Here is a 19379-nt window from a genome sequence, read left to right on the forward strand (position 1 = left end):
TGTGGGGTCCACATGCACGAGTGGACTCAGAGTACATCATAGTGCTCTACCGTCCAAACAACTGGACCGTGGATCTAGCCCATATCTGGTGGGATCCACAGGTCTAGCTGATAGTCCAGCAGCTACATGCTGCTGAACGTGTAACTGAGGGACGGCTTGTACACATGAAGTGGGTCCACACACCAGAATATCAAGCTAATATTGTGTTTTCCATCCAGTGACCAGGCAAGACGGACGGCCTGGACTCAACATATGCACGAGGGGTTCTCACTGTCCAGTTTTGCTGGATGGTGTGGACCCAAAATATACATCATGTGGGTCTTGTTGTGGGCAGCAAGGCGGACCCCGGATGGACCGCGGTGTGGATAAAATACATACATTATAGGTGGGGTCCATAGCACCGTCCATCAAGGTGGACCATCCACAAGGAAAATAAATAAATAAATAAATAAAAAGGAGAGAGAGAGATAGAGAAAGAGAGAGAGAGAGAGAGAAACGGACGGAGGAGGAGCCCCGCCACTATGGTCCCCTCAATACATGCATACATCATGATGGGTCCCACTACAAGTGGGCACTCAAATCACAAAATCAAATAAAAGAATCACCCACCTCAAGATCTCTCCGTCCTTCTTCCATCAACACGTTCTACAGCTCCAAAGAACGTTATCCAACGGTTGAGATGAGGCTTTGATGGTGGAGATGAGAGGTAGGAAGGTGGGCCACACATGGCTTCTCTCATGGAGAGCCATGAACGTGGGTTGCTTGGGAGGAAAATGATAGAGAGAGATATGAGAGAGAGGTTGTAAGAGAGAGAGAGAAATGAGTGAGTGATGGGTAAGTGATGGGAGAGTGATGAAAGAGTTGACTTTGGGGTTGCTTGGGGATGGGTTTGTACTTGACATGTTACGTAATGAGTACTTGATTGATGGGATTGATGGGATTTGATGTGATGTTCTCTTGGGTTTTGCAACGCGCGGTATTTTTTCTTGAATTAAACGCGAGCCCACATCTCCTTGCCTGGGTATTGCCTCGGCGCGCGAGACGTAGCATCAGAACCACGGTGACGGCGCGGTCGCACTAGTATAAGTCTCAGGTCAAGCCGACTCAGAATAACGAGATATGACTTAGGGTTGCGCGCAAACCCCGATAACAGAACACGAGTCACCGGAATTCGACCGGAGGACCGCGGAAGCCTATGGAACGGTGCGGGCTAGGATACGGGCCTTACATACCTCATTTTTTATCTCATAATAAAATGATCTAGAAACATAGATGGACGACATGGATGAACACATATATCATGGTGGGGCCCACATAGCACCGACCACCAGCCATTGGCTGCTGGCAGGGGAGTAGCCAATCTATTTTCGGGTCCAATTGAGTAACGAGACTCACTATTGAAGTGACGTCACCAAGTTACGTATGCCCATCACGATGTATGTTTTGTATCCACGCCGTCCATCCATTGGGAAATATAATTTTAGGTAAAGGTGGAAAAAATGAGTAAATCCGAAGCTCTGGTGGACCTCACCATAGAAAACAATGAGGAGAGTGACACGCATCATTAAAAACTTAAATAGGCCCAAAAGTTTTTGATCAAGCTGATATTTGTTTTTTCCCTTATTTCGTGTCTATGTTAACTTGTGAGCAGGTTGTATTTCAAATAAAAATCACCCTACTGTTTGTTGTGGTGGGGTCAACTATATATTTGGATCTACCTCATTATTTAACTCATGCCCTAAAATTAAATCTCCAAATAGATGGACGGTGTAGATAAAGCACATACACCATAGTGGGGCCCACATACATTATAGTGGGCCCACAAAACTTGGTGACGTCACTTCAGTAGCGAATCTCGCTATTCAACCTGTCAATAGCGAATCCACATCTAAAGTAGGATGCGGATTGGCTGGTGTACCTCACACTAGATATATAGTTGTTGTATTGATGTCAACAAGTTCTGTGGGTCCCATCATGAGGTATGTGTTATATCCAAACTGTCCATCCATTTGGCAAGCTCGTATTAAGGCTTGAGATGAAAAATAAGACATATTGAACTATCAAGTGGGCCATAGTGCAAAAAGCAGTGGGAGATTGAACGTCTACCATTGAAACCCTTCAGTGAGCACCGTTGAAGCATTTTTATAGCCATAAAAGTTTTGTATCAAGTTATATTTTAGGTGTTTTCACTTAATTAGGAAAGACCTTATAAACAGTTTGGATAGCATATTAACATCAAGGTGACCCTTATTTGAAGGTTTTGTTGCTACTTGGGAGATAAGGGCAAATGTGTCAAATTAACATATTTCAAACATTTAATGTTGGCTAACAAACAGATACTTTCAAATTCAGTACTTAATTTTCAGACTTCAGCCATAATTATCAACAAAGTTTTTTTTACTTCAGATTTTAGATTCGGACTTCAGATTTCAGATTCAAACTTCAGATTTCATCTTTAGACTTCAGATTTAACAAACGGAGCCTACTTCTTCTGCCAAAAGGACAGTGGGGCCTGCCGTGACACCCCTTGATATACTTGATAAATCCACACCGCCCATCCATTTTAGCAGCCCATCTTATGCTTGGTTTCCAAAAATTAGGATGATTCAAAATTTAGGTGATCCATACCACCTGAAACAATGGTAATTGGATTCTTACTGTTGAAAATTTCTTAGGGGCCACCGCGACAAATGTGATCTATCTAAGCAGTCCAGTCATTCATCCATAATTATCCCCTCTCCACTCCCTCATCTCTCAATCCAAATCGGTTCCAACTCGAACCAACTCAGTACTTTTTACTAAGTTGGACTCGGTCCGAATTAGTCCAAGCCAAACCCGGATTCGGATCGGTTTAGGTATGCTGGACTCAGTACCGAGTCGAGTTGAGTCAAGTTTGGGTCAGGCGTATTTCAAAACCGGATCAAGTCGGATCAGCCCTAACTCAGTCCGACTCGACTCGTTGCCCAGCTCTAGTGTGGAGTGAGCTTTCACGGCAAAAATATTCATATGGCCCACCTTGAGGATGTAAAGTATATCCATCTATCAAGTTTCCATAGATTATTTTAGGGTGGAGCTTAAGATATGAGCCAGATCTACATCTAAGGTGGACACCGTCGGCGGAACAGAGGTCTGGACGCGCGTCCACCATTGAACATGTAGAGGGCCCACCTTCGTACCCGTATCCCAGACACATGTGAAGAGATCTCTTAGATCTATTACGAAGAAAAAAAACAAAAGAAAAAAGATATGTGAAAACACAAAAACAGGAACGACCTTTGTATGTATTAATTCTGTACCTAGGCCGTCCATCTGGTGGATCCCCTCTTGGACCACCATGATGCATGGGTTCATCCCCACCGTTCATTAGGTGGGCTGCACCTAAGATGAAGCAGATTCAAATATCATGAAGATAGCACCATAAAAAATAGTGATGATTTAGTGGTCACCATTAAAGATTCCCTAGTCCACTATAATGTTTATTTGCCATCTAATGTTGAGCCGACCTTGTAAACCATATTGGCCCAACTTGTGGACCCTATTAATGTGTTCACAAGAGCACTGGAGTGGTGGGCCCACGAGCTATAAGGCCAATATGGTTTACAAGGTTAGCTCAACATTAGATAGCTAATCCACGTCTAAAGTAGGATGCGGATTGGCTGGTGTACCTCACACCAAATATATAGTTGTCATATTGATGTCAGCAAGTTCTGTGGGTCCCATCATGAGGTATGTGTTATATCCAAACTGTCCATCCATTTTGTGAGCTCGTATTAAGGCTTGAGATGAAAAATAAGACATATTGAACTATCAAGTGGACCACAAAGCAAAAGGCAGTGGGAGATTGAATATCTACCATTGAAACCCTTCAGTGAGCACCGTTGAAGCATTTTTATAGCCATAAAAGTTTCGTATCAAGTTATATTTTAGGTTTTTCCACTTAATTGGGAATGACCTTATAAACAGTTTGGATAGCAGATAAACGTCAAGGTAAGCCTTATTTGAGGGTTTTGTTGCTACTTGGAAGATAAGGGCAAATATGTCAAATTAACATATTTCAGACATTTAATGTTGGTTAACAAACAGATACTTTCAAATTTAGTATTTAATTTTCAGACTTCAGCCATAATTATCAAACAAGTTTTTTTTTTTACTTCAGATTTTAGATTCGGACTTCAGATTTCAAATTCAAGCTTCAGATTTCATCTTTAGACTTCAGATTTAACAAACGAGGCCTACTTCTTCTGCTAAAAGGACAATGGGGCCTGCCGTGACACCCCTTGATATACTTGATAAATCCACACCACCCATCCATTTTAGCAGCCCATCTTATGCTTAGTTTTCAAAAATTAGGACGATCAAAAATTCAGGTGATCCGTACCACCTGAAACAGTGGTAATTGGATTCTTACTGTTGAAAATTACTTAGGGGCCACCACGACAAATGTGTTCTATCTAAGCAGTCCAGTCATTCATCCATAATTATCCCCTCTCCACTCCCTCATCTCTCAGTCCGAATCGGTTCCAACTCGAATCGACTTAGTACTTTTTACTAAGTTGGACTCGGTCCGGATTAGTCCAAGCCAAACCCGGATTCGGATCGGTTTAGGGATGCTGGACTCAGTACCGAGTCGAGTTGAGTCGAGTTTGGGTCAGGCGTATTTCAAAACCGGATCAAGTCGGATCAGCCCTAACTTAGTCCGACTCGACTCGTTGCCTAGCTCTAGTGTGGAGTGAGCTTTCACGGCAAAAATATTCATATGGCCCACCTTGAGGATGTAAAGTATATCCATCTATCAAGTTTCCATAGATTATTTTAGGGTGGAGCCTAAGATATGAGCCAGATCTACATCTAAGGTGGACCCCGTCGGCGGAACAGAGGTCTGGACGCGTGTCCACCGTTGAACATGTAGAGGGCCCACCTTCGTACCCGTATCCCAGACACATGTGAAGAGATCTCTTAGATCTATTAAGAAGAAAAAAAAAAAAAAAAGATGTGAAAACACAAAAACAGGGACGACCATTGTATGCATTAATTTTGTACCTAGGCCGTCCATCTGGTGGATCCCCTCTTGGACCACCATGATGCATGGGTTCATCCCCACCGTTCATTAGGTAGGCTGCACCTATGATGAAGCAGACTCAAATATCATGAAGATAGCACCATAAAAAACAGTGATCATTTAGTGGTCACCATTAAAGATTCCCTAGTCCACTATAATGTTTATTTGCCATCTAATGTTGAGCCGACCTTGTAAACCATATTGGCCCTACTTGTGGACCCTATTAATGTGTTCACAAGAGCACTGGAGTGGTGGGCCCACGAGCTATAAGGCCAATATGGTTTACAAGGTTAGCTCAACATTAGATAGCTAATCCACGTCTAAAGTAGGATGCGGATTGGCTGGTGTACCTCACACCAAATATATAGTTGTTGTATTGATGTCAGCAAGTTCTGTGGGTCCCATCATGAGGTATGTGTTATATCCAAACTGTCCATCCATTTTGTGAGCTCGTATTAAGGCTTGAGATGAAAAATAAGACATATTGAACTATCAAGTGGACCACAAAGCAAAAGGCAGTGGGAGATTGAACATCTACCATTGAAACCCTTCAGTGAGCACCGTTGAAGCATTTTTATAGCCATAAAAGTTTTGTATCAAGTTATATTTTAGGTTTTTTCACTTAATTGGGAATGACCTTACAAACAGTTTGGATAGCATATAAACGTCAAGGTAAGCCTTATTTGAGGGTTTTGTTGCTACTTGGAAGATAAGGGCAAATATGTCAAATTAACATATTTTAGAATTTAATGTTGGTTAACAAACAGATACTTTCAAATTCAATACTTAATTTTCAGACTTCAGCCATAATTATCAAACAAGTTTTTTTTTACTTCAGATTTTAGATTCGGACTTCAGATTTCAGATTCAAGCTTCAGATTTCATCTATAGACTTCAGATTTAACAAACGGGGCCTACTTCTTCTGCCAAAAGGACAGTGGGGCCTGCCGTGACACCCCTTGATATACTTGATAAATCCACACCGCCCATCCATTTTAGCAGCCCATCTTATGCTTGGTTTCCAAAAATTAGGACGATCCAAAATTCAGGTGATCTGTATCACCCGAAACAATGGTAATTGGATTCTTACTGTTGAAAATTTCTTAGGGGCCACCACGACAAATGTGTTCTATCTAAGCAGTCCAGTCATTCATCCATAATTATCCCCTCTCCACTCCCTCATCTCTCAATCCGAATCGGTTCCAACTCGAACCGACTTAGTACTTTTTACAAAGTTAGATTCGATCCGGGTTAGTCCAAGCCCAACCCGGATTCGGATCAGTTTAGGCATGCTGGACTCAGTACCGAGTCGAGTTGAGTTGAGTTTGGGTCAGGCATATTTCAAAACCGGATCAAGTCGGATCAGCCCTAACTCAGTCCAATTCGACTCGTTGCCCAGCTCTAGTGTGGAGTGAGCTTTCACGGCTGAAATATTCATATGGCTCACCTTGAGGATGTAAAATATATCCATCTATCAAGTTTCCTTAGATTATTTTAGGGTGAAGCTTAAGATATGAGCCAGATCTACATCTAAGGTGGACCCCACCGGCGGAACAGAGGTCTGGACGCGCGTTCACCATTGAACATGTAGAGGGCCCACCTTCATACTCGTATCCCAGACACATGTGAAGAGATCTCTTAGATCTATTAAGAAGAAAAAAAAAAAAAGATAAGTGAAAACACAAAAACAGGGACGACCTTTGTATGCATTAATTTTGTACCTACGCCATCCATCTGGTGGGTCCCCTCTTGGACCACCGTGATGCATGGGTTCATCCCCACCGTTCGTTAGCTGGGCTGCACCTATGATGAAGCAGATTCAAATATCATGAAGATAGCACCATAAAAAAACAGTGACGATTTAGTGGTCACCATTAAAGATTCCCTAGTCCACTATAATGTTTATTTGCCATCTAATGTTGAGCCAACCTTGTAAACCATATTGGCCCTACTTGTGGTCCCTATTGATGTGTTCACAAGAGCACTGGAGTGGTGGGCCCACGAGCTATAAGGCCAATATGGTTTACAAGGTCGGCTCAACATTAGATGGCTAATCCACATCTAAAATAGGATGCGGATTGGCTGGTGTACCTCACACCAGATATATAGTTGTTGTATTGTTGTCAGCAAGTTCTGTGGGTCCCATCATGAGGTATGTGTTATATCGAAACTGTCCATCCATTTGGCGAGCTCGTATTAAGGCTTGAGATGAAAAATAAGACATATTGAACTATCAAGTGGACCACATTGCAAAAAGCAGTAGGAGATTGAATGTCTACCATTGAAACCCTTCAGTGAGCACCGTTGAAGCATTTTTATAGCCATAAAAGTTTTGTATCAAGTTATATTTTAGGTTTTTTCACTTAATGACCTTAAAAACAGTTTGGATAGCATATAAACGTCAAGGTGGGCCTTAGTAAAAGGTTTTGTTGCTACTTGGGAGATAAGGGCAAATGTGTCAAATTAACATATTTCTAACATTTAATGTTGGTTAACAAACAGATACTTTCAAATTCAGTACTTAATTTTCAGACTTCAGCCATAATTATCAAACAAGTTTTTTTACTTCAGATTTTAGATTCAAACTTCAGAATTCAGATTCAAGCTTCAGATTTCATCTTTAGACTTCAGATTTAACAAATGGGTCCTACTTCTTCTGCCAAAAGGATAGTGGGGCCTGCCGTGACACCCCTTGATATACTTGATAAATCCACACCGCCCATCCATTTTAGCAGCCCATCTTATGCTTGGTTTCCAAAAATTAGGACGATCCAAAATTCAGGTGATCCGTACCACCTGAAACAGTAGTAATTGGATTCTTACTGTTGAAAATTTCTTAGGGGCCACCACGACAAATGTGTTCTATCTAAGTGGTCCAGTCATTCATCCATAATTATCCCCTCTCCACTCCCTCATCTCTCAGTTCGAATCGGTTCCAACTCGAACCGACTTAGTACTTTTTACAAAGTTGGACTCAGTCCGGATTAGTCCAAGCCAAACCTGGATTCGGATCGGTTTAGGTATGCTGGACTCAGTACCGAGTCGAGTTGAGTCGAGTTTGGGTCAGGCGTATTTCAAAACTGGATCAAGTCGGATCAGCCCTAACTCAGTCCGACTCGACTCGTTGCCCAGCTCTAGTGTGTAGTGAGCTTTCACGGCTGAAATATTCATATGGCCCACCTTGATGATGCAAAATATATCCATCTATCAAGTTTCCTTAGTTATTTTAGGGTGATGCTTAAGATATGAGCCAGATCTACATCTAAGGTGGACCCCACCGGCGGAACAGAGATCTGGATGCGCATTCACCGTTGAACATGTAGAGTGCCCACCTTCATACTCATATCCTAGACACATGTGAAGAGATCTCTTAGATCTATTAAGAAGAAAAAAAAAACAAAAAAAAAAAAAAGATTTTTGGAAACACAAAAACAGGGACGACCTTATGCATTAATTCTGTACCTAGGCCGTCCATCTGGTGGGTCCCCTCTTGGACCACCATGCTGCATGGGTTCATCCCCACCGTTCATTAGGTGGGCTGGACCTATGATGAAGCAGCTTCAAATATCATGAAGATAGCACCATAAGAAATAGTGATGATTTAGTGGTCACCATTAAAGATTCCCTAGTCCACTATAATGTTTATTTGCCATCTAATGTTGAGCCAACCTTGTAAACCATATTGGCCCTACCGGAAGACCCTATTGATGTGTTCAAAAGAGCATTGGAGTGGTGGGCCCACGAGCTATAAGGCCAATATGGTTTACAAGGTCAGCTCAACATTAGATGGCTAATCCACATCTAAAGTAGGATGTAGATTGGTTGGTGTACCTCACACCAGATATATAGCTGTTGTATTGATATCGGCAAGTTCTGTGGGTCCCATCATGAGGTATGTGTTATATCGAAACTGTCCATCCATTTGGCGAGCTCGTATTAAGGCTTGAGATGAAAAATAAGACATATTGAACTATCAAGTGGACCACATTGCAAAAAGCACTGGGAGATTGAATGTCTACCATTGAAACCCTTCAGTGAGCACCGTTGAAGCATTTTTATAGCCATAAAAGTTTTGTATCAAGTTATATTTTAGGTTTTTTCACTTAATTGGGAATGACCTTATAAACAGTTTGGATAGCATATAAACGTCAAGGTGGGCCTTAGTTGAAGGTTTTGTTGCTACTTGGGAGATAAGGGCAAATGTGTCAAATTAACATATTTCAGACATTTAATGTTGGTTAACAAACAGATACTTTCAAATTCACTACTTAATTTTCAGACTTCAACCATAATTATCAAACAAGTTTTTTTTACTTCAGATTTTAGATTCAAACTTCAGATTTCAAATTCAAGCTTCAGATTTCATCTTTAGACTTCAGATTTAACAAACGAGGCCTACTTCTTCTGCCAAAAGGACAGTGGGGCCTGCCGTGACACCCCTTGATATACTTGATAAATCCACACCGCCCATCCATTTTAGCAGCCCATCTTATGCTTGGTTTCCAAAAATTAGGACGATCCAAAATTCAGGTGATCCGTACCACCTGAAACAGTGGTAATTGGATTCTTACTGTTGAAAATTTCTTAGGGGCCACCACGACAAATGTGTTCTATCTAAGCAGTCCAGTCATTCATCCATAATTATCCCCTCTCCACTCCCTCATCTCTCAGTTTGAATCGGTTCCAACTCGAACCGACTTAGTACTTTTTACTAAGTTGGACTCGGTCCGGATTAGTCCAAGCCAAACCCGGATTCGGATCGGTTTAGGCATACTGGACTCAGTACCGAGTCGAGTTGAGTTGAGTTTGGGTCAGGTGTATTTCAAAACCGGATCAAGTCGGATCAGCCCTAACTCAGTTCGACTCGACTCGTTGCCCAGCTCTAGTGTGTAGTGAGCTTTCACGGCTGAAATATTCATATGGCCCACCTTGATGATGTAAAATATATCCATCTATCAAGTTTCCTTAGATTATTTTAGGGTGAAGCTTAAGATATGAGCCAGATCTACATCTAAGGTGGACCCCACCGGCGGAACAGAGGTCTGGACGCGCGTTCACCGTTGAACATGTAAAGGGCCCACCTTCATACTCGTATCCCAGACACATGTGAAGAGATCTCTTAGATCTATTAAGTAAGAGAAAGAAAAAAAAAAAAAAGAAGATAAGTGAAAACACAAAAACAGGGATGACCTTTGTATGCATTAATTCTGTACCTACGCCGTCCATCTGGTGGGCCCCCTCTTGGACCACCGTGATGCATGGGTTCATCCCCACCGTTCATTAGCTGGGCTGCACCTATGATGAAGCAGATTCAAATATCATGAAGATAGCACCATAAAAAAACAGTGATGATTTAGTGGTCACCATTAAAGATTCCCTAGTCCACTGTAATGTTTATTTGCCATCAAATGTTAAGCCGACCTTGTAAACCATATTGGCCCTACTTGTGGTCCCTATTGATGTATTCACAAGAGCATTGGAGTGGTGGGCCCACGAGCTATAAGGCCAATATAGTTTACAAGGTCGGCTCAACATTAGATGGCTAATCCATGTCTAAAATAGGATGCGGATTGGCTGGTGTACCTCACACCAAATATATAGTTGTTCTATTGATGTCAGCAAGTTTTGTGGGTCCCATCATGAGGTATGTGTTATATCCAAACTGTCTATCCATTTGGTGAGCTCATATTAAGGCTTGAAAAATAAGACATATTGAACTATCAAGTGGACCACAGTGCAAAAAGCAGTGGGAGATTGAACTTCTACCATTGAAGCCCTTTAGTGAGCACCGTTGAAGCATTTTTATCGCCATAAAAGTTTTGTATCAAGTTATATTTTAGGTTTTTTCACTTAATTGGGAATGACCTTATAAACAGTTTGGATAGCATATAAACGTGAAGGTGAGCCTTATTTGAAGGTTTTGTTGCTACTTGGGAGATAAGGGCAAATATATGAAATTAACATATTTCAGACATTTAGTGTTGATCAACAAACAGATACTTTCAAATTCAGTACTTAATTTTCAGACTTCAGCCATAATTATCAAAAAAGTTTTTTTTTTTTTTTACTTCAGATTTTAGATTCGGACTTCAGATTTCAAATTCAAGCTTCAGATTTCATCTTTAGACTTCAGATTTAACAAACAGAGCCTACTTCATCTACTAAAAGGACAGTGGGGCCTGCCATGACACCCCTTGATATACTTGATAAATCCACACCACCCATCCATTTTAGCAGCCCATCTTATGCTCGGTTTCCAAAAATTAGGACGATCCAAAATTCAGGTGATCCGTACCACCTAAAACAATGGTAATTGGATTCTTACTGTTGAAAATTTCTTAGGGGCCACCACGACAAATGTGTTCTATCTAAGCAGTCTAGTCATTCATCCATAATTATCCCCTCTCCACTCCCTCATCTCTCAGTCCAAATCGGTTCCAACTCGAACCGACTCAGTACTTTTTACTAAGTTGGACTTGGTTCGGATTAGTCCAAGCCAAACCCGGATTCGGATCGGTTTAGGCATGCTGGACTCAGTACCGAGTTGAGTTGAGTCGAATTTGGGTCAGGTGTATTTCAAAACCGGATCAAGTCGGATCAGCCCTAACTCATTCCGACTCGACTCATTGCCCGGCTCTAGTGTGGAGTGAGCTTTCACGGTTGAAATATTCATATGGCCCACCTTGAGGATGTAAAGTATATCCATCTATCAAGTTTCCTTAGATTATTTTAGAGTGGAGCCTAAGATATGAGCCAAATCTACATCTAAGGTGGACCCCGCTGGTGGAACAGAGGTCTGGACACGTGTCCACCGTTGAACATGTAGAGGGCCCACCTTCGTACCCGTATCCCAGACACATGTTAAGAGGTCTCTTAGATCTTTTAAGAAGAAAAAAAAAACAAAAAAAAAATATATGTGAAAACACAAAAACAGGGACGACCTTTGTATGCATTAATTCTGTACCTATGCCGTCCATCTGGCGGGTCCCCTCTTGAACCACCATGATGCATAGGTTCATCCCCACCGTTCATTAGGTGGGCTACACCTATGATGAAGCAGATTCAAATATCATGAAGATAGCACCATAAGAAACAGTGATGATTTAGTGGTCACCATTAAAGATTCCCTAGTCCACTGTAATGTTTATTTGCCATCTAATGTTGAGCCAACCTTATAAACCATATTGGCCCTACTTGTGGACCCAATTAATGTGTTCACAAGAGCATTGGAGTGGTGGGCCCACGAACTATAAGGCCAATATGGTTTACAAGGTCGGATCTGAACTCGATCCGATCCAGGACCAAGTCCGGGTCATCTGACTCGATCTGATTAGATGCAGTGCTAGCTTGACCCAAACCGAGTCCGACTCAATCAGAAAAACTGTATCGGATCAGGTTTAGTAACGTTTGGATCGGAAGAGAGAAGTGGGCGATACAAATTGGAAGCAGATCGGCTGGTGGTGGTGTATTGACGTTAGTAAGTTTTTTGAGTCAAACTTTGAGGTATGTGTTATATCCAAACTGTCCATCCATTTGGAGAGCTTGTTTTTAGGCTTGAGATAAAAAATAGGACAAATCTAAAGATCGGTTGGACCACACTGCAAAAAACATTGTGGGATTGATTGTTTACCATTGAAACCCTTTTCAGATTACAGAAGTTTCAGATAAATATGAAATTTGTTTTTTCACTTCATCCATGTATTTTTAATATTATTAAAAGATTAGATCAAAAGTAAACATTATGGTGGGGCCATGTAACTTTGATATCATTTGAGTTGTTCGTACAACTCGGAGCTCGAGGCGCGTATGCGCTCGTCTTCGCACAACATGTATTTACAACAGGCAACAGCCTGTCACCTGTGCCGCTAGCGTGTGGGACGAGGATTAGCTACTGACAGGTTGGAAGCAGATTGTGTACTGAGTAACTCAGTTCCCTTATCATACTTAGTAAACCCTGTGGGGTCCACCGTTATTTATTTATTTTATCCACTCTGTTCATCCATATTAATAGATAATTTTACGACTTGAGCCCAAAACGGAAGCATATAAAAATCTCAAGTGGACCACACCACAGGATACAGTGTGATTGAACCTCTACCATTGAAAATTTCTTGGAGGCCACAAAAGTTTTGAATCAAGCTGATGTTTGTGGTTTCTCTTCATCCATGTTTTTGTGATCTTACGAACATGTTGGATGACAAATAAACATTACTGTGGGCCTTAGGAAGGTTTCAACGATGGAAATCATTATTCCACACTATTTCCTATGGTATGGTCCACTTGAGCTTTGGATTTACTTCAAATTTGGGATCAACCCTTAAAATTAGCAGGAAAAATTGATGGACGGTGTGGATAAACCACATACATTCACAGTGGGCCCAACTGAGTTTACTCAGTACGATAAAAGTGTACAGGTGTAATTTAGTACGCAATCCGATTTCTGACAGGTTGATTGATACACACACACACACAAAGCAAGTCTTAAGTCTAACGGGTTAGATGGTAAGTTACGGTACAACTAGTAGATAACTTCCAACCATTCATGTTTGTACAACATCCAAACCATCCAATAGGTTGGCACCAACATGATGATCACCTTATATGTAAATATTCTATATCGACTCATCAGGTGGACCACATTTACATTTTTCTATTTATCAATGGCTACACATTGTTCTCATGTGTGGCCCACCTGAGGAGCCAATAGGGTTGATTCTGCACCAAATGAACAACCTAGTGGATCTGATCATCTGACTGAGGTTAGGGTTTGGAATCATTTGGTTATGGACTTAGGGAAAAGAAATTAAAAAAACGAAAAAACAAAAAAACATACCTGTCTTCTTCGAGTTAGGGATGGCCGGACTTGTTGCTGTAGGTAAGGGTGTACACGAGTCAATCCGAGACGAACTGGGTTCAACTCGTCCTGGCCCGGTCACCAGCCAAACCCAGCCCAAACTCGGCCCGGCTCGGTCACTGGGCCAACATGTCCAGCCCGAACTCGGCCTGGTCAGCAATCGGGCGTGTTTAGACCGAGTTCGGGCTAGTTTCAGACCTTACAGTAAGTTCATGGGAAGGGCTTTGGCAGGTAATCCGCGTCTCAGTTTCGGGGCAATTTAGGGTTTTTTTAAAACATCTCTCTCTCTCTCATACACACACACACACACACATACACCATAAAGGCCGAGTTGGGCCGAGTTGAGTCGGGTTTCGGATCGAGTCAGGCCGAACTGGGACCTCTCCAAACTCGGCCTGAACTTAATTTCGAGTTAAAGAAAATGGCCCGTTACCGAATTTAATTCCGGGTCGGGCCGAATCGAGTGAGTTAACCGGGCTAGCCCAGTTCATGTACGGCCTTAGCTGTGGGTTCGGATCGAGATTTGAAGAAGAAGAAAAGAGAATCGTTCAATGGGTAGGGTCAGAAAAAAAGAGGGTAAAAGTTTGTTCGATGGGTAGGGTAAAAAAGAAAAAGGGGTAAAAGTATTAGCATAAAAAACTTAAAAGTTATATATATACGAAGTACCCATTCCGGATTGGGTCGGGTTTTGGGTCGGATCGGTTTGGATGGACCACAATCCGAGATCGATCCGAATCACGATCCGAGATTGATCCGAAAGACGGTCGGATCTGATTGATCCTACTTGATCTGCATCGATCCAGGCCATTGGTTCAGTTTTGATCAGATCGGATCCATCGGATTGGGTCAAGAATGCCCAACTCTTGACCAAATATCTCTTTTAAACCCTTGGGTAGACAGGGAGCAGATTAGGTGCTATGCGGGTAACACCTTACCATGAGGCCCACCTTGGCGATGTGTTGTATATCTATGCAGTCCATCCGTTTCTCAGATCATTTAAGAATCTGCTTCTAAAAATCACGCGGATCCAAATCTCAGGTGGACCACACCACATGAAATAGTCTTGATTGACCGCTTCACCATTAAAAATTCCAAAGGGCCCATTGTAGGGTTTTTATAATGCTTGTTTCCCATCCAACCCGTTAATAATGTCGATAATACATGGATGAAGGGAAAAATACAAAGATCAGGTTGATCCAAAACTTCTGTGTCCACAAAACGTTTTTAATGTCCACTCATCAATTTTTTTAACGGTAGGATTCACCTTAGATTTTGATCTTCTTTAAGGTTTGGAACCGCATCCTAAAATGGAATTGAAAAACAGATGGATGGTGTGGATATACAAAAAATACATCAAGGTGGACCCCACACGGTTGGTAACAGGCGGGTAACGGATTTCCTGCCAAAGGCTCTCGCAAGACGTTTATTCGTCGGGATTCTATTTAGTCCAAATGTGATTTTTGTGAGAAATCAACGTCGTTCATCCGTTTTGGAAGCTCATTTCAGGCCACAGGAGAGGAAAAATTGGGTGAAGGAATGCCCACCGTTGAAACCTTTTTGGGCTCCACTTTGATGTTTATATGCCATCTAAACCGTTTATAAGGTCATTCACAGTCACAGTGAAACATGAAAAACCTAGCTTGATAAAAACCTTCCGTGGCCATCAAAAATTTTCAACAGTCATTGAATCTCCACTGTTTTCTCTCGTACGTTCCAAATGAGTTTTGATCTACCTTATTTTTGGTCTCACGCACTTAAATGAGCTGTTATAACGGCTGGATGTGGTGAATTTCTCCAGGCAAAAAACAAAAACAAAAAAAAAAGAGAAGACGGTGGGCCTGCAGAAACTTCCTGCCAAAGCTTTTCGCAGGAAATCCTGGTCTGAACAGCGAATCCGCTCCCGAGTAGACGACGTGGGAAAGAAATCCAGTCCGTCCAAAATGCAATATGTCAAACATGAAATCGGATTGCGTACTGAGTTACTCAGTACACTTTTATCGTACTGAGTAAACTCAGTTGGGACCACTGTTAATGTATGTGGTTTATCCACACCGTCCATCCATTTTTACTGATAATTTTAGGGGTTGATACCAAAATTTTAGTGAATCCAAAGCTCAAGCGGACCATTACACAGGAAACATTGTGGAATAATAATTTCCACTGTTGAAACCTTCCTAGGGTCCAAATTAATTTTTATTTGTCATCCAACCTGTTTATAAGATCACAAAGACATGGATGAAGAGAATCCACAAACATCAGCTTGATCCAAAACTTCTTTGGCCTCCAAAAAATTTTCAATGGTAGAGGTTCAATCAAACTGTTTCCTGTAGTGTGGTCCACTTGAGATTTTAATTTGCTTAATTTTTGGGATCTACCCCTAAAATTATCTGTTAACATGGATTAACCGAGTGGATAAAATAAATAAATAACAGTGGACCCCACACAGTTTACTCAGTACGTTAAGGGTACTGAGTTACTCAGTACGCAATCCGCTTCCGTCAAACATCCCCGGACGCGGATTTCCTGCGAAAGCCTTTCGCAGGAAGTTCTTGCGCAAGGATGGTGTGTGGGGCCACCACCATGTTTTTGGAAAATGTACTCCGTTCATCCGTTTGGTGAGCTCATTTTAGGGAAAACGACCGAAAACGAAGTGGGTCCAAAGTTAAAGTGAGCCACACGAGAGGGAAAATTGGGGAAAGAAATATCTACCGTTGAAACCTTCCCGGGCTCTGCTTTGATGTTTATATGCAATCCAAACCGTTTATAAGGTTATTAACACAGGGATGAATGAAAATACAAAAAATTTAGCCCGAAACAAAGCTTTTATAGTCATAAAAATTTTTCAACGGTTCTAACTGAATTCCTACTGTTTCCTCTCGTGTGGCACACTTGAGTCTTTGATCCACCTCGTTTTTAGTAGCTTGTCCTAAAATTATCTTGCAAAACGGATGAACGGAGTATATTTCCCAAAAACTATGGTGGTGGGCCCACCCAGCATCCTTGCGCAGGAACTTCCTGCGAAAGGTTTCGCAGGAAATCCGCGTCCAACATCCCCTGCTTTTCCTTTCTCCACGAAACCGACCAGGGTCTCGCTCTTAAACCCTTGAATTCTCTCTCCTGCCTTTCCTCTCATCTCTCTCTGACCGAAAATTCCTCCAACAAAAACCTCTCCTCTTCCTCTCTCCATCCTCTGTAAAAATCCAAGCTCTCTCTCTCTCTCTCTGAATGGGAACCTCAGATACGTCGCGTGAGCCCTGCCCAGACCGAATCCTGGACGACATTGGCGGGGCCTTCGGCATGGGTGCCGTTGGTGGTTCCGCTTTCCATTTCATAAAGGGACTCTACAACTCCCCCAGAGGCGAGCGCCTCCTTGGCGGCTCCCAGGCCGTCCGTATGAACGCTCCCCGCATCGGCGGCAGCTTCGCCGTCTGGGGCGGCCTCTTCTCTGCCTTCGACTGCTCCATAGTCTTCATCCGCCAGAAGGAGGACCCCTGGAACTCCATCATCGCTGCCGCCGCCACCGGCGGCTTACTCCAGATGGGCCAGGGCCTCCGCCCGGCCGCACGGTCCGCTATCTTCGGTGGCGTCCTTCTCGCCCTCATCGAGGGCACCGGCATAATGCTCAACAGGGCTCAGAACTTCCCGCCCATGGAGGAGCCGATAACGAACATGGCCGGTGGCGGTGCTGGGTTCCCGATGATGGGGTCGATGCAGAGCCCCACCCTCTCGCAGGCGCCAGATGGGTCCAGTGATGGGTCATTGTCGTCTTCATCTTCTTGGTTTGGGGGTTTTTTTGGTGGCGGGAAGAAGCAGGAGACTGCAAAGGGTGGCAGTAAGACAGAGATTTTGGAGAGCTTTGATACACCAAGCCTGCCGATTCCCTCATTCGAGTACAAGTGAAATGCTGATATCGATGATTTCTAAAGGTAACTATTCCATTACTTTTTGCTCTTTCTATTACTGTCATTCATTCTCTCTTTTGGATTCTATATGATCATATTTCACCAGATCCTAAGTAGTTTGTTAGTAGGGCCCATTTGAGTTGTGAGAAACGAAGAGAAAAGAAAAGTTTAATGATGAGACAATAATGGGTTCCTTGAGTGCTATCGAAACATTGATTCCCATGGATTCTATTTTGGGGTCTTGTTTGTATGTACCAAAAAATGCCCACAAAATAATTGATGAAAATAATAAAGGGGAACTTGTTTAAAAAGCCATAGACCAGCACTCACTTTAACAACTAATTAAATAACTGTTGATATGATCTAGAAAGCACACTAGGAACACTGATCTTTCCTCAGATCAGTTTACACTCTCAACGTGGTAGATGGTTGCATGGTCCATATCCTTGATCAGGACCCTTCCGTGGGCCTAATCTTTGATCAGCTAGCTTTTGTTTCCTGGATTCATCAATTCCCCATGACTTGAAAAAAAAAACTCATAACTCATCCATGAGGTGGAAGTCGGTGTTTATTCTAAAAAATGATGTGCCTTTGTGTCCAATCTTCTTCCATCTTGGTGGAAATTGATGGTGATGGCCTATGCATCTCTGATTGACATCTCTCTTGTGTGATGGTGTTGTAGATTAAGCCACGTTTTTTTTTTTTTTGGCTTTTATGCTCTCCATGTTTTAGGCACCACCTTTCACTTATTTGGTGTTGGCTTCTTGCGCTAGATAGCTTTGTCACATTGTCCTTCTCAATACAAGTCCAATGTAGGCCGAAGGCCTGCCTAGAGCCCAATATGTGCTTATTTTGGGCTGTTTGTTACAAGATTTTGGACCTAAATTGAAAGAGGCGAGCTAATAGTCCTTTTGCGAATAAAACTTTAAAGTACAGATATAATGAATAAATCACTAATCTCAATAGCAGTAGTATTGAGAAATTGATTCAAACTTTGTTCATAGGACAATCTTACACCAAAAACAAATGTTTTAAGTAGGACAAAAAAAAAAAAAACACTCAGAACTCATCCATGAGGTGGAAGTTGGTGTTTATTCTAAAAACTGATGTGCCTTTGTGTTGAATCTTCTTCCATCTTGGTGGAAATTGATGGTGATGGCCTATGCATCTCTGATTGACATCTCTCTTGTGTGATGGTGTTGTAGATTAAGCCACGTTTTTTTTTTTTTTTTTGGCTTTTTCATGCTCTCCATGTTTTAGGCACCACCTTTCACTTATTTGGTGTTGGCTTCTTGCGCTAGATAGCTTTTTCACATTGTTTTTCTCAATACAAGTCCAATGTAGGCCAAAGGCCCACCTAGTGCCCAATATGTGCTTCTTTTGGGCTGTTTGTTACAAGATTTGGGACCTAAATTGAAAGAGGCGAGCTACCAGTCCTGGAATAGGAATATACCAAATAAAAATTCAAAGTACAGATATAATGAATAAATCACTAATCTCAATAGTAGTAGTATTGAGAAATTGATTCAAACTTTGTTCATAGGACAATCTTACACAAAAAACA

General features: G+C 42.1%; 1 protein-coding gene across 3 annotated transcripts in view; it reads left to right on the plus strand.

Moving 5' to 3' along the window:
- The first annotated feature begins 16973 nt into the window (after positions 1 to 16973).
- Positions 16974 to 19379, plus strand: part of LOC131255563 (mitochondrial import inner membrane translocase subunit TIM17-2-like) — a 30456-nt gene continuing 28050 nt past the window's right edge. For all 3 annotated transcript variants that reach the window (XR_009176174.1, XR_009176173.1, XM_058256310.1), the window contains exon 1: positions 16974 to 17839. Coding sequence is in view for 1 of the 3 variants with exons in the window: in XM_058256310.1 (XP_058112293.1) it covers positions 17139 to 17813 (675 nt within the window). In the remaining 2 variants the exon portion in view is untranslated. The remainder of the gene's footprint in view (positions 17840 to 19379) is intronic.

The sequence above is a fragment of the Magnolia sinica genome, chromosome 9 (assembly GCF_029962835.1).
Source record: "Magnolia sinica isolate HGM2019 chromosome 9, MsV1, whole genome shotgun sequence".
In the NCBI taxonomy this organism is placed as follows: domain Eukaryota; kingdom Viridiplantae; phylum Streptophyta; class Magnoliopsida; order Magnoliales; family Magnoliaceae; genus Magnolia; species Magnolia sinica.